The sequence below is a fragment of the Chelmon rostratus genome, chromosome 4, assembly GCF_017976325.1.
Source record: "Chelmon rostratus isolate fCheRos1 chromosome 4, fCheRos1.pri, whole genome shotgun sequence".
Taxonomy (NCBI): Eukaryota; Metazoa; Chordata; class Actinopteri; order Chaetodontiformes; family Chaetodontidae; genus Chelmon; species Chelmon rostratus.
The window spans coordinates 284878-301390 of NC_055661.1; the positions used below are offsets into that span (position 1 = coordinate 284878).

Genomic DNA, 16513 nt, shown 5'->3' on the forward strand with positions numbered 1-16513 from the left:
TTGGGAAGGTGTTGAGAAGAGGAAACTTAGTTGGAGGGACCTGTGGAATATGGAGGAAGGCCGTATTAAATTTCTGCTAGGGGCGACATACGATGTGTTGCCAACTCCGCAGAACCTAAGTCTCTGGGTACAGGGCGATCAATCATGCCCACTCTGTTCAGGTACACCAAGTTTAAAGCACTTTTTGTCAGGTTGTAGAATTAGCTTATCACAAGGCCGGTATACATGGTGGCATAATCAGGTGCTGAGAAGCTTAGCCGCAGGCATTGAAGAGAGAAGGAAGCAGGTGAATTCTGGAAGTTCTAGAAAGGAGAGGTTAGATGTGCAGTTTGTTCGAGAGGGGGAGAAAAATAGAGCTGCTAAGTCAGGGAGAAGGCAGGTAGGTGGCTGCCTGGTAGGGGCTGATGATTGGCAAATGCAAGTCGACTTGGGAGGAAAGCTAGTTGTGCCCCAGGAAATAGTTTATAATAATCTGAGGCCGGACATTGTCTTATGGTCCATGAGTAAAAAGACTGTGTTTTTTATTGAGTTAACAGTCCCTTGGGAAAATTCAGTGGAGGCAGCTTATGAAAGGAAGAAGACTAAGTATGCAGATTTAAAGACAGAATCTGAGCAGAGGGGATGGAAGACCAGGGTTTGTCCGGTTGAAGTGGGGTGTAGAGGTTTTGTTTCACTGTTGAGGGAGCTGGGAGTGCATGGGCAAAATTTAAGGAAGACAGTGAGGGAGATGTCAGATGAGGCTGCTAGGTCTAGTCAGTGGATATGGATCAGGAGAAATAATAGTAGTTGGGGGGTGAAATAGGGAATCTTAGCAGTTAGTATTGGTAGCTAGCAATTAACATTAGGTGAATCTAGCTTTATTGTCTTCTTCTGTTCCTCCTAGCATGTAGCGGTTAGCACGTAACATTAGCTAAATGGTAGCATCGGAACTGTATTGTCTTCTTCTGTTCTTCTTAGCGGTTAGCATTAGCATTAGCAATAGTTAAATGGTAGCATCGGTACTGGCCACTACCTGGAGCATCTCTGGGTCAGTTGAACGTGGCAGTGCTGTTTGGATTGTGTAGGAGCAGTGTGAACTGGCACTAGGGGGGGTGACTCTGGGATGCCGGAGTTCACTGCCTAACCTCCTGGAGGTGTAGTGGGACTAAGTAGGCGAAACACTGTTGAAGGGAGGTTTCCACCTGATGACCCCCAGAGACGTGTTAGGAATCACTGCTCTTTGGCATGTATAGAGACAGATTAGAGCTCCAAGGTTCTTCACTGAGAATAAATCCTCTTTTTGAGCACAAGTATCTTGTGTTTAAATTAACTGGACCTCTCGCTTTCTCTCTCTCTCTTTCTTTCTCTCTGCCTCTCTCGGTCTCTCTGTCTCTCTCTCTTATGCCAACCGGTCGAAGCAGATGGCCGCCCACCCAGAGCCTGGTTCTGCTCGAGGTTTCTGCCTGCTTGAAGGAAGTTTTTCTTTGCCACTGTCGCCAAGTGCTTGCTCATGAGGGAATTACTCAACTGTTTCTTTGAATGACAGCCTCACTTTGACCACTATGACCCACAGCCACAGAGCAAAACAACGGCTTCCACCCGGGCTGCATAGACTCAGTCTACTATCTCTTAATCTATGTCTATCTCTGGAGAAAGTCCCAGTGTTGTGACATCCCGTGTCGTTCCTGTACCAAAGAATGCCTACCCCATTGCCAGCAACTACATGCAGATAGCACTGAACTCCCACATTCACACATCATGAAGGCTTTTGAGAGACTGGTCCTGGATTCCCTCCGGACGCTGTTCAGGCCCTCATTGAAGTGGCACCAACAGACTCCATTAACTGATTCAGAAGGCTGGCTCTGTCCTGGGGGTGGAGCTGGACTCTCTGCATATAGTCGCAGAAAGGACGATGTTGTCAAAGCTCCTCTCCAGCATGGACAATGTCTCCCACCTGCTACATGGCATTCTGGTCAGCCAGATGAGCACATTCAGCCAGAGACTCAGAGAGACCAAGTGATCCACGGAACACTGCCGGAGGTCCTTCTTTCCGGTGGCCATTAAAGTAATATTATTATTGTTGAAGTTATCATCAAGTTTTTTCTGGATCTGAATCTGAATTCATTCCATGGCTACACTAAAGGCTCAAATATCAGAGTAAGGGACAAAAATGTGTAATTACAGATACATTTGAAATTGACTGAATTGTGTGTGTGACTTGCCAACCGGGTCTCAGTATATTGTTATTAAATTGAATTTAAATGTGTTTTTTAAATTATTCATTTTTGTGTGTGCACACTCACACACTCACTCTCTCTCTCTGTCACACACACACACACACGTTTCATGTGGAGTGTACATTATAACTTCTGTAAAAGGTTCGACATTTTGTTCTAAATAAAGTTTTGAAGAAAAAAAACGAGTCCATGCTTCGAACCACATTTCCCAATAGACTTTGCGTTGCACGATTGTCTCGACCTTGGCGTTTGACGTACAACAGCATGGCGAATAAGGAACCGAATGTAAGATTACTTTTACAGGCGTAATAATTTTAAGTCATTTTTACGATGTTGAGTGTGGACATGTATATATACCATGAAGGTGACTCCTGATCTGGTAATTAATCACCTTTTACTCTTGTCAACTCTGTCAGGCTAGTTAGCATGTCGCACTGTTCTGTTCGCTCGTGCCTCGCTACACGAACAACCGTCGGTATCAGGAAGGTCGTACTGTATGAGCTGAGTTGGTTGTTTATGGCTGGTGTCAAACTAATATTCTCTACTAATACACACAGAGTGGAAGAAGCACTCGAAGTTAAATGAACCAATATTGACACACAGCAATGCTAAACACTAGCTTGTCCCCATCCATATAGTAAATGGTAAATGGACTGTATTTATATTGCGCTTTTCTTGTTGGCCGACCACTTAAGCGGTTACAACACGAGCCTGCATAGTGAGTCTCTGTTACCACTTATTCTTTATATCCTGAACCAATGATAGGATGAGCTGTAACACGTTAAAATTAGCCAACATAACTCAACCCAGAGTGATGGCTTATAATGTCTTGTATTGTCTACGGCGCCCCTCCCACCCCACACACACACACACACACACACACTCAAACTCAAACTCAAACTGTAGCGCTTCGTCCAGCACCTGAGGGATCTAGCAGGTCGTATGTCTTCATCTGGTGGCAGAGGGGCAGGACTTGGACTGAAGCTGCTGGTTGGAGCTGGTGCTTTGGCGTATGGCATTAAAGAAGCCACCTACACAGGTAAACTTTTAGAAAGCTGCTCAAAGCAAATGGTTCATGCTGCCACATAGCGCTCATCCTTGTTGACATTTGAGTGCAGCATATGCTCAGCCCGAAAGAAATGTAATGTAGTATGTTTCAGGTTGTGGAGGTTTTGTCCTGGTGACTCTCAGGAGTTAAATCCTGATTATATTCATATTAGTCAATTCTCTCTCTCTCTGTCTCTCTCTCTCTCTCTCTCTCTCTCTCTCTGTGCGTGTGTGTATGTGTGTATCACAGTGGAGGGTGGTCACAGAGCCATCATCTTCAACAGGATTGGAGGGATGCAGATGGACACTATTCTTGCTGAGGGGCTGCATTTCAGGTAGGATCAGCAGATGTCTGAACAGACGTACTCCCATGTTTATAGATAGATAAATAGATAGATAGATAGATAGATAGATAGATAGATAGATAGATATACTTTATTTATTCCAAGCTGGGAAATTGCAGTGCAACAGCAGCATTACACACAGTGAAATAAGACTATAAAGAACAAACTATACATAATAAAATATCAAAATAGCAATCAGTAAAAAGATTATATACATAACAATAATAATAAAATAGCAAAATAGTAAACAGTAGTACTGAAAAATATTGCACAAAAAAGAATATCTACAGCAAATGGCAGTGTGTAGAAAATAAAGTGTACCGTGACTGTAAGCATACACACAGTGAAAAAAGTGAAGATTTGTGAAATAGGACTATAAAGAACAAACTATACGGAATAAAATATCAAAATAGCAAGCAGTAAAAATTATATACATAATAATAAAATATTAAAAGTAGCAAACAGTAGTAATAAGTGATAAGTGTACTTTTTAGCTGTTATTGTACAGTGTAATGGCATGTGGCAGGAAAGATTTCCTGTATCTGACCCTTCGACAGCGGAGCTGTAGCAGCCTGTGGGAGAAGGTGCTCCGCTGTCTGTCCACTGTGTGATGGAGAGGGTGCTGATCATTGTCCATGATGGATAACAGTTAATTCAGCGTCCTCCTCACCACCACAGTCTGAAAAGACTCAAGTCTGAGTCCGAGTACAGAGCCAGCCTTCTTGATGATCTTATCAAGTCTGTTGGTGTCGCTGGCTCTGATGCTGCTGCCCCAACATACAACAGCAAAGAAGATGGCGCTGGCAACCACAGACTGGTAGAAGATCTTCCAACATTTTGCTGCACACGTTGAAGGCTCTCAGTTTCCTCAGGATGTAGAGTCTGCTCATCCCCTTCTTGTACACTGTCTCTGTGTTGGATTTCCAGTCCAGTCTGTTGTCGACCACCACTCCAAGGTATTTGTAGTCCTCCACCTCCTCCACCACCTCCCCTTTGATCCGTAGTGGCTGTGAAGGCGTCTTCTTCCTCCTGAAGTCGATCACCATCTCTCTTGTCTTGCTGATGTTCAGCCTCAGGTGGTTCTGTTCAGACCACTCAACGAAGTTGTCTATCAGTGTCCTGTACTCCCCCTCCTCTCCCTCTCTTATACACCCAACAACAGCTGAGTCATCAGAGAACTTATGCAGGTGACATGACTCAGAGTTGTACTTAAAGTCAGTGGTGTATAAGGTGAAGAGGAAGGGAGAAAGCACAGTCCCCTGTGGAGCTCCTGTATCACTGACCACCACATCAGACAGCCTTTTCACTCCAGACCTGCAGCCCCGGCTTCTCCTCCGTAACTCCTGCGGGACCACAGGTCTGTCTCCGGGCAGCAGCACGGGTCTACACAGCACAATCAGCTGTTCGCGCATGTAAACAATGCTCCCACCGCTGCCGTCGGCATCGTTCCCAGTCACAAAAAGTAGGGAAAGTAGAAGAAAAACACGGAGAAGGGTAGCAAACTTAAGTCCAGCCATTGTCACAACTCTAACACACAGGTTGTGATTGATCAGAAAAACAGAAAAAAAAGAACGAACGGACAAATAAACGAAACTTAAAAAACACGACGAGAGCTGCTGCTACAGGCTGCCACCTGGGACGGCGCCAAAAGCTATTGTCACGGTCACAGATTGTCATTTGTTCTTTTTGATTGTTGGTCATCAACCTCAAGTCTTGCGTAGCATGAGCCAGAGAGAGGAGCAAGAAAGAGGGAGGACATCTGTCTTCTGTCCACCATTCAGTGCCTTCAGTGCGTCCTTCAGTGACTGTGCTGCTTTTTTCCCCCACAATTGAATTTTAATTTTCACAATCAAATCAATGGATTATTTTACAATTTGATTATATATGCGAATTTAGAATATTCATTGACAGCCCTAGTGTGATGTAGGGGTCTGAACTGTCCTTCTTCAGCTTGGGGAAGATGGTTACAAGATGCAAGCTGCACACTATTCCACAAAGCTACAGAAGTGACAGCCAGAATATTCAATCATTGAGAAATATGCTTTACCATTGGTGTTGGCTGTGAAGTATTTAGAAGTTTATATTACCACTGGTGAAGTTTCAGTGTGCCAGTGTTCAGATGGAGACTGGTGTTTCAGAATTGAGTTCTAGCACTTTTCAGGCAAGAAAAATGTAGTAGCAATGCCTTGTCATCTGTCATTTTTCATGTTGCCAGCCTCATTAAGTAAAGAGGGACTGATCCATTTTTCCTGTTCTGATGAGGTTCTCATGCCTGAATTTGGACATACTGTATATCTTTTTTCTTTATTATTATTATAATTATTGTTATTGACGGTGGTGACAACGACGTTATGTGTAAGGTTGCATAAGGCGGAACCTGACCTTCAGTTTAGTGGTGAAAAGTTCTGTTGATGTTGATGGACTGTTCTGTAATATCACTAACCCTGTTGTTCAAGTATCTGTTGAAGATGTCCCAGTTCGTGCATGCCAGGTCGTGGAGCTGTGTAATGGCGTCCTCTGACCATTGTGGAGTGCTGTAAGGTTCAAGACCAAGTTATGAATGGGCACAAAATGCATCAGAATTGTTACTGTACCACAAATCCTATTCTTTTTTCATTTGAGATTGCCCACATACTGTTAAAATGATGGTTGAACATTATCCAGTCCATGCTGCCTATATATACAACTGACAATGACAGTAGGAAATTCCAGGGGGAGATTTTATGGACGCAGAGACATGGTCAGATTCTCAAGGACAGACATGCATACCTTGCATTGCTTTATTACATATTGTAGCGAAAGCCATCATTTCCCATCACACCAGGTTTTCATTCCAACCAAGAAGGAGCACAACGGCTGGACTCATTTAATCAGCGATCTCAGTCGGTCTTCAGCTTATAATTAGGTGACCTCTTGATTGGAACAAAAATCTGCTTCCAAATGGCCCTTTATGAAATAGTTTGGACATGCCTGCAGTAGACCTGAAACAAGTACTTTTACCAGTGCTACCTGTGCCGTGACATTAGTGTCTGTGTTGTAGGATCCCGTGGTTCCAGTACCCTATCATATATGATATCAGAGCCAAACCCAGAAAGATATCCTCTTTGACGGGCAGCAAAGGTAACAAACACTCTATACACACACACACACACGCCTATGGCATTTTTATGTTTCTTTACTGTTTATTTTGCTGGTTAGCCTATTGAATTTGATGTTACAATGTGCCTAATGTTATTTCCATCGAGATACGAGAGACATTCTACTAGTATAGGTATATTTATTTCAACATGCACATATAATAGATTTGAAAATATACCTACCCACTACAAAATGAGCAAATCAAATAATGTCCTACACTGTGTTGTTGAATTATTTGCTTGTTTCATCTTGACCTACGTTACATTTTACATTACATCAGTCAATGAAAGTCATGTGTGCAGTTTCAAGTTGGTGCCAGTCCATTTTTCTGGAAGATTTCAATGTCCTGGACAAACAGGAGAAATGCCAGTCACATATTAGCTGTGTTTATGGACCCCATTTTCCTATGTTTGTAAGTGACTAATGGGGACAATGGTTTTTAATTTTTCAGTATTGAGCAAGAGTGCTGCATATGCAAAACTTGCTGCAATGTAATCCCTCTGGGCATTTGTGCACCATCAATCACGATCAATCAACAGTAATTTTATAATTGTGAGGGGGGGGGGGGGTTGGGGGGTGGACAAAGATGCAATAACAGTAACAGTGACAGCTCTCATAGACTTGTAGCTGTATAAAGTATATATAGCATAGTATATACATACATGATATATTTATGCATATATATATGTTAATATTAGTAGCAGATAGTATGGACATGTACATAATACAACAGTATGGGTCTAATAATAATGGTAGTATAGCTCATGTTAATAGAAATTGCAGTGGATGTCAAACAAGGCCATGGCGGGAGATTAATCCCCAATCCAGGTTCAGCCACTCTCCATGGGAACCTGCGAGATGAGAAAGCACGAAGACTCCAGGGAAGAAGCCAAGGACAGGAATACATACAGATAGAAAGGGAGAAAAGAACAGAAGAGCTCTGTGTGTCATTGGAAGTCCCCTGACAGTCTAATCCTAATAACTAATAACTAGGGGCTGGTCCAAGGCCAGCCTGAGCCAGTCTTAACTGCAAGATTTACCACAAAGGAAAGTTTTAAGCCTACTCTTAAATGTCGGGTGTCTGCCTCCTGCACAATGACTGGAAGATGGTTCCACAGGAGAGGAGCTTAACAGCTAAAGGCTCTAGCTCCCATTCTGCTTTTAGAGACTTTTGGAAACTCTAGTAAGCCTGCATTCTGGGAATGCAATGTTCTAGAGGGGTAATAGGGTACTATGAGCTCTAAGATAAGATAGTGCCTTACCTTTTAAGTCAAACTTGGGCAAATTGCGGCCCACGGGCCACATCCGGCCCTTTCTGCGTCCCTGTCCGGCCCGTGTCAGGCCAATCATAAATAAGAACATATAGGCTATTTAAAAATATTTATGCCTTGGATGCAATACAACTATGTTGCTTTTATTTTGAAAAGTGTTATGTTCCTATTACTTCCGTATGGACGCACATGGGTGTGTGAGCCGTGAGTGAAGGTGAACAGCGTCAAGTGATGCTAGCCAGGTTACCCCTTGCACACCTCCCATTAAAACTAAACTTGTACAGTCTCTTTCTGATGGTAGATGCATGTACTTTGACATCAACTATGACAAGAGCTAGATGTAGGTCCCAAGATCACAGTTTGGCATTGTTGGCGATATCTTCAAGCAACCTTCGATTTGCTCTTAGGCTGAACTTGCTAGGATGGCCTGACCTGACATGTTGGCAGTTGTTTCGCATGTGCTCCATTTGTAAGTTATTTTGCAGACAATGGAGTGAATGATTTCTAATTATTTGGAGATCTTTTTAAAACCTTTCCCAGACTTATACCTATCTACACCTTCTTTCTGAAGGCCTCAGAGAGCTCGCCATAGTGATGCCATTCACCCCAACAATGGGATACCTGAGAAGCTTATTAGGCATATGTGGTGGGGGAAGGGGGTAAATTATTTAATGCATACACAGTAACCTCTGCATTCACTGGAACTGCATCTGTTATCAGTGATGATGATGATGATGATGCCACTTGAACCCGATTTTTCCAGGTTGAGTAAGTCGGTCTTGAGCAGAAATCTTTCTAACAGTCAGTTTTGAAAAGAACTGCTTACAGTAATAGGACATTGCTTTGCAGCTCAATGCTTTCATGTTTTAGGTTGTCAGTCACATTAGCTGGTTCCACATTAAATGGTGTAACAAACATGTTTAATTCATTTTGTTTACTTTTCTTGTTCTGAACCTCTCACAAAGTGCCTGAAGGAGTTTTCACACTTATATAGACATATTCAGATTTATAGCAGGTTTTTTTCTTGCATAGTAGAAAACTGCAGAGTGTTTCTCTTTCCAGTTGGTTTGCCACAGCTCTAATTTTGATTCAAATGATGTCACATGTAAAAAACTGAGAAGCTGACGAGAGCTAGAGGTTCAACTCTGAGAGGTATGTGGTAATGCCCACTATGAATGCCAGGTCACACAGACACTTGCTGTCACTGAGTTTCCATGTCAGGTTTGAATTATGAATTATTTCAGACAACCTGTCACTTTGGAAAAGTTTTACTGCAACAACAACAAGGGACTCCTTCTGAATTCTGAATGTTCACCATAAAATCTTTCTGCATAACACTCTCTCTGTCTTGTGAAAGCTGTTTGCTGGGCACTCGAACTCCACCAAAGAGTTAGGGTTGACTTTATCTAAGCACTACACTACAGTCCATCTAACCTGCACCATCTCCACTCCACACTGAAAGAAAACTGCATGTATGATTATTATTGAACCACATGTATTATGGGTAGTTGAATGACATTTGTCTGCTATAAAGTGTTTAGATCAGACTGCAGCATAATAGAAACTGAAAGGTTACCAGCTACAAGTCAAAAAGACTACAAGGCTAGTTAAAGTAAATTCACATGCCTCCGAACTATGGTCTGGAACTGTAGATCTGGAAAGATAACACAAGCAATCACGATAATCACAGAATCAGCTTTGGTGGGTATGGTAACAAACATGTTGTATGTTGTATATGTATTGAGGAAGTGGATCAGATGATTAATTGCAAAATATTTAGCTTTATTTAAGGATTTTTTGTTTTGAAATTAAACATTACCGGTGTGTGGTATAGATCTGCAGATGGTGAACATCGCAGTGCGGGTGTTGTCCAGGCCCTTAGCATCCAACCTGCCTGTCATGTACCAACAGCTGGGGAAGGACTATGATGAGAGAGTCCTGCCCTCCATTGTCAACGAGGTCCTCAAATCTGTTGTGGCAAAATTTAACGCCTCACAGCTCATCACACAGAGAGCACAGGTACTGCAGTGTAACATCTCTGTACACTCTGCTGTGACATTTAGTTTCATCCCAGTTTATGTGTGATGTGAATTGTATCTTCATTACCTAATGTAATACTCAACTGTTTCAGCCCTACATGCAACAATTACAACATTGAGAGACTGATAATGTTTAGTTTTCTTAGACTGTGTCAGGTTGCCAAAAACCTCAGAATATGATGCAATCCAACATTATCAAGCTACAAACCACTGCTTCAAGACATCCCACAGAGTCCAGTCCAGACCTGTGTGACATTGTCTGTCCAGTGTTGACTGTTGTTGGTCTGTATTGTTGTCCAGGTGTCCCTGCTGGTGCGCAGGGAGTTGTTTGAGAGAGCCAAAGACTTCAACATCATTCTTGATGATGTATCCATCACAGAGCTGAGCTTCAGCAGCCAGTACACGGCTGCTGTGGAAGCCAAGCAAGTTGGTAAGGCTCAGTATACCACTATCAGGCAGCAGAGTGGCTCATGCTGACTAGCAATATGTTTATTATGTTTTTATATGTTTTATTATAACAACCCCATTAATCTTTCCCCTTTGCTACTTTCTGTTTAGCTTCAATTTAAACATTTCAGAAATGTTAATTACATTATCAAATCTGCAATTTTGTGCTCTGTGGAAAGAGTCCTGAGACAACTTTGGTTGTGATTTGGCTCTATAAAGATAAAACTGAATTGAAGTGAAAGTGAATTGATTAACACAGCAGACTCAAATTAAATGGGTTATTGTTTAATGCTCAAATCAGCTGTATGACATGATGTATGTCATGATGTATGACAAATACATCATGATGAAAGGTACTATGAAATTAAATGGCTCCTAACCTATGCAGTAATTATTGTGAGGTGCATTGTGAACATTTGCTTTCTTTAAATCAACCCTTTCTCACAACACACAGTAAATGATATTGGCAAGCAAAATAATAATACAAAGAACACCCCTTTGAATGCACAGATTGTCAAAATATTCCATCTGACAAAGTAGCTGTAAAGATGATGATTCTTATGTAAAGTCTGAAAAGCAAGGGCAAAGTAAGCAAAGAGTAGTCTGCCCATTGTGTGACACCGTACAGTGTGTCAGCTCTAACTACAGCTTTTGCTTTGGGTGTAACATAAAGCAGATGTTCAGAGAAAGGTGCAAAATATTTAGTAACAAGTTTATATGGTTGTAGAAATGTATCTTGACTGAGTAATGTTTTACTTGAAATAAGAAATCTTGAAATTCATTGAATTTGTGCTAAGAGCATTAACTGTAATAATGCATGCATGTGTGTGTTTTAGCCCAGCAAGAGGCACAGAGAGCCCAATTCTATGTGGAGAAAGCCAAACAGGATCAGAGACAGAAGATCATCCAGGCTGAAGGAGAGGCTGAAGCTGCCAAAATGGTGATTGACTGACTGTACAACTAACCTGCTTCTCACTATTACTTAGTTGAAACATTTCTGCTCAACCTCACGAGTTTTATACTATAATAAATAATTAACAAATGTGATAGACTCTAGTCCGAAAGCAAAACAAACCTGTTAGGACTTTAAATGTCTAAAGAAGGATGGCAATGTATTGACTAAACAAAAACTGTGTGTGTGTGTGTGTGTGTGTGTGTGTGTGTGTGTGTGTGTGTGTGTGTGTGTGTGTGTGTGTGTGTGTGTGTGTCAGCTGGGCATAGCAGTGACTAAGAACCCAGGTTACCTGAAGCTGAGGCGGATCAGAGCAGCACAGAACATTGCAAAGACGGTCAGGACTATTGTTTATCTCTCTGTTCCACTTTGATTTTAATGTGATTTGTCAATAAAGGAGGCAAGATTTAATTTCTGTATGAAATTTGCAGGATCCCAGAATGAGCAGGTAAAAAGTTATTTGGCCCTTGTGGTGAAGGTGACTGATGTTGATGATGGTGATTGATGATGATGGCTGTTCTGTCTGCTTCCAGGTCGCATCATCTCAGAACAAGGTGTACCTTAACGCTGACAGTTTGGTCCTGAATCTGCAAGACCAGGCATTTTTTAATAAGTAGGTCTGCACATTATTCAAAGCATCATTCAAGTGTTTTTGCATGTTTAAGGCCTATAACTATAAGTCATGCATCGTATACAGTACAGTTAACTCATCACAAATCATTCCAGAAGGACTTGCTAGAGTTGGATAATACAGTACGTCACATCCGCTTGTGATAATGCATATCAAGGCACTGACTGATTTGAAAAGCCTGCACTTTATTAACATATTCAATCTGATGTTTGGAAAATAGTGAGCAGTGGTATAAGGCTACCAATGAATATTCAAAATTTTCATTTATAGTGGAATTGTAAAAAAACACATGCATTCGATTGTGAAAATTATTAATTGATTTGGGGGAAAAAGCAAATACTCTTTGGCCAACTTGGCAGCCCTATAGTAATATAAGTAATATTGTTTGTGATCAGTTTTAAATACGATTAAAAAACACATGGTTCACCCCTGATCTTATAAACAGACTGACAAAAAAGCTCAAGGTTCACTTACTAGCTTTTTTTCCTACAGTATCTCATGAAGTATTTTTGTGGAGATGGCAACACCGCCTCTGTGACCATGTTGCCATCTCCACAAAAACTGTACTGTATGTTAAAAACACAACTCATATCCCAGGAAATGTGCAAATGTGCTGTGGGCACAACAGACCCTCATTCATTCTCTGAAGTATCTCTGCATCCTTAACTGGTCACTCAACACACTTTATAGACTACTAAAACACCAAGTGGGATGAACTTCAGTCTGAACTCTTCTTTTGGTTCTTTCCTCAAAAGCTGCATCTAATGAAGCAGGACTTAAACCAGTTATAAAACATGCCTTTTTAATAATGTATTAAATACATTTTTAAGCCGTTTCCTAGTATTGGCAGTTATAGTACCTCAGCATATACCAGTATTAAACAAGACACTGGCCACAAAACTGTGAGAGAAAACAACGTCATACTGACCTTGTGGAACTTAAATTTCCTGAGGGAAAACAACCTCAACCATGCCTTCTTAAACAGAATATACAAACAGAGATGAGCTTGAAAGCTGAAGGCTCTGGCTCCCATTCTGCTTTTTCAGACTTTAGGAAACACAAGTAAGCCTAGGAATGCAGTGTTTTAGTGGGGACATTGAGCTCTTTAAGATGTGTTGGTGCTTGACCATTTAGGGCTGTATAGGTAAGGAGAGGGACTTTGATTCTAGATCTTACAGGGAGCCAATGCAGAGAGGTTTAATATGGGAGAAATATGATCTCTTCTCCTTCAGCCTCATTTTGAAAAAGTTGGGACACTGTGTAAAATTTAAATAGAACCAGAATGTGATGATTTGCAAAACATTGAAACCCAATGAAACTGAGAAATGTCATTGTTTTTGAAAATTATATCTTCATTTGAAATTTGATGCCAGCCACACGTTTCAAAAAAGTTGGAACAGAGTCATGTTAACCACTCTGTTGCATCACCTCGTCTTGTAACAAACCTCTGAAAGTGGTTGTTTTCCATTCTTGCTTAATGTGATTTCAGCTGCTCAACAGTTCGGGGTCTCCTTTGTTGTATGTTAGGTTTCATAATGTGCCAAACATGTTTAATGGGTGACAAGTCGTGACTACAGGCAGGCCAGTTTAGTACTCGGACTCTTTTACTACAGAGCCCTGCTGTTATAATACGTGCAGAATTTGCTTTTGCATTGTCTTGCTGAAACAAGCAAGGCCTTCCCTGAAAAATATGTCTGCTTGGCAGCATATGTTGCTCCAAAACCTGTATATATGGTTCAGCATTAATGGTGCCTTCACACATGTCCAGGTTACCCATGCCATGTCCACTAAAAAACCTCCATCATGGATGCTGGCTTTTGAAATATGCGCTGATAACAAGCCGTTTGTGTTTCTTTTACGTTTTTTTGCAGCGTCCCAACTTTTTTGGAAACAGGCTTGTAGTTTTTGTTTGAACACAGCTTTTAACAAAAGCAGCTGGTGAGTTTTTAAGCAACATATTGGGGCCTGATGGTAAGGAATGCAATAACAATAATAATGAAAAAGCCTGGAATTAACGAATGCTTGCACTAGTTTTTCTGCATTGTTTTGAGGCTGATGGATGAACATGGGGATGAAGGATATGTCCTGATTAAAGATAATTCCCAGATTCCTTAGGGTGTGCTGGAGGCCAGGGCAACTTGCTATATCATTAGATAGAGAGTTTCCAAGATGTTAGGCTTAATTTACTTCATCATTTTAGCCTATGAGACATAGGTCTGAAATTTTGTCATAGTTAGGGTATGAATTATTGTGTAGCCAAAAACATGTTTGTGAGGTCAGAGCGACCTTGACCTTTGACCAACAAATTCTAATCAATGAAGTAATCAGATATTTGTACCAAATGTAATGAAATTCCCTCCTGACATTCCTGAGATAATGCGTTAACAAGAATGGGACAGACGTGTGGTCTCAGTGACCTCAACCTTTGCATTAGACCACCGTAGTCTATTCAGTTAATCCTTGAATCCTAGTGAATATTTGTGCCAAATTTGATGGCAATCCCTTAAGGCATTCCTGAGATATGCAGGTACAGGTACAAGAGAGGTAGAGCGAGGGGAGACTGTCCACTAGTTAATCAATCGTGGATGGAATTGTTCTCTCGGACTATAAAAACATTCAGATGTAGACTACCAGTCAAAAGTTTGTACACACCTTCTCACTCAATGGTTTTTCTTTATTTTTATTACTTTCTACATTATGGATTCATACTGAAGACATCAAACTGTGCTTATTTGGAAACAGGCTTTTTACTATTCTAGGAGACAAGAGGCCTTCTGTATGTGTGTTTGTTGAGGCAAAGATGTCTGATGTACTCAAAGATTGATTGTAAGATGAAAAATAGTACTTCTCTTGGAAGTTGGGAATCCAACAGCCACAAATTAATATTTTATCCTAATGGATGCTATTAATGTACAGTGAGTGGAGGCATGACCAACCAACATGCAGTTTTAGTGTGATGCCACAGAGATGTACATCTACCAAGGTCAGCATATTTATGACATTTGCCAGTTTTTGTTATCAAGGTCTGTTTGATTTGCTGGGATTTTCACCAACAAACACTTACAGTGCTGAAATGATTTGTAGATTAAATGAAACAGCCCCAAGATGCTTAACAGCCAACCAGGTGCCTTTATAAGCTTTCATCAAACAATGGGGTAAGTAGGCCTACATTTAACAGGAGTCAGTGCATTTACTGGAGGGGCCCTGTAGAACAGGTATAGGAGACACAGAGTGACAGGAGGTTGTCTAGTTAATTAAGTAAAAAAAGGCTAAAATGGGTTCATGACCTCTGAACTATTAGAGTCAAATCGTTGACCTAAAGAAATGAGCCTCTCTGTTCCAGTAACGAGAACAATCTATATAATCTTCTACCTTGTGCAGTACAGTATTATTGGTTAATGAACTATGTTGTTTTTCAGCATGTCACTGGGCCAAAAGAAGCAGTGAGGAGGAAATGAAGAGAGGCAGTAGAAATGTCCCTGTCATCAACTTCATCTGTTTTCACAGTCTCAGTTTTGTTTGTGACATAAGAGAATCAACATACATGGCTCTGGACAAATGTGAATGTGGACAACAAGAACCAGCAATTTGTTGTTGTTGTTTGTTGTTTTTTTAAACTCTCCAACATGGGAGTGGCCTTTACTATCACTGAAGTTTGCCAACTAACTATTTTAGTGGAACAAAACAGTGATTTCATTTCAACTTTGCAATTAAATCAAATTTGTTTGTCAGATAGTACAAAATCCATAACCATAAACCATAAGGACTGACACATACTCAGTTGAGCTGATTTTCAGTAGAATGCAGAGTCATGCAAAGGCAGTGTCTTCTGTCAGGAGGGGCTGTTTGGTCTTGTGTTTAAAATGTCAAACGAGGCATTAGACGTCACTGCACCACTGTGTTTAGTCTTGCTAAATGACAGATTTCACTGTTGTATTCATGATGTTCAATAGTTATTCCACATCTGGCTGCCAATCTCTTCTAGGCGCTGCAAACATCCCATCAAAAAATATTCCAATCTTCCTTCTAATGGCCCTTACAGTTATGATATGGGCATGATTTGGCATCATACTGTATCTCTTACCTGGAGCGAGTGTCACAGGTACTTGTGTGTGGATTGATGCAGTAAACCTGTGCAGCCACTAGTGTTGGCAGTCTCTCAATAAACTTTTATTACAAGTACAGTTCCTTGTGTCATCCCTTTATTTTTGCTGATTTCAGTTGGTTTTTATTGAATGTAACTTAAAACAGGCACACACAACCATATAAAAACAAGCTGCATTAAAACACTTGACACTGATTTTATGGAAGTTCCAAATAAGATGTCCATGATAGAAATTCTAAAGTCAGAAACTGTGTATGGCAGTCCTTCCATAGTAACACACCCTATTTGCACAGCCCTATTGCCAGTTGGCTGTGATGATTGTT

General features: G+C 41.0%; 1 protein-coding gene across 2 annotated transcripts; it reads left to right on the top strand.

The window, feature by feature from the left end:
• The first annotated feature begins 2450 nt into the window (after positions 1 to 2450).
• Positions 2451 to 16263, top strand: LOC121605264 (prohibitin-2-like). 2 transcript variants are annotated; one of them, XM_041935124.1, is made up of 10 exons: positions 2451 to 2501; positions 3123 to 3255; positions 3514 to 3598; positions 6648 to 6727; positions 9851 to 10035; positions 10356 to 10485; positions 11339 to 11442; positions 11714 to 11791; positions 11988 to 12067; positions 15505 to 16263. In XM_041935124.1, the coding sequence occupies exons 1-10, from the start codon at positions 2481 to 2483 to the stop codon at positions 15530 to 15532; spliced, it is 924 nt and encodes a 307-aa protein (XP_041791058.1). In that variant the 5' UTR covers positions 2451 to 2480; the 3' UTR covers positions 15533 to 16263. The 2 variants fall into 2 exon arrangements, with proteins under 2 accessions (XP_041791058.1, XP_041791059.1); XM_041935125.1 differs by having other exon boundaries at positions 2455 to 2595.
• The last annotated feature ends 250 nt before the right edge of the window (positions 16264 to 16513 follow it).

Coding starts and splice junctions, on each gene's coding strand:
- LOC121605264 (XM_041935124.1), top strand. CDS start 2,481: ATGGCGAATAAGGAACCGAAT. Junction 3,599..6,647: donor GCTGAGGGGCTGCATTTCAG/GTAGGATCAGCA, acceptor TCTGTGTTGTAG/GATCCCGTGGTTCCAGTACC. Junction 11,792..11,987: donor CACAGAACATTGCAAAGACG/GTCAGGACTATT, acceptor GTCTGCTTCCAG/GTCGCATCATCTCAGAACAA.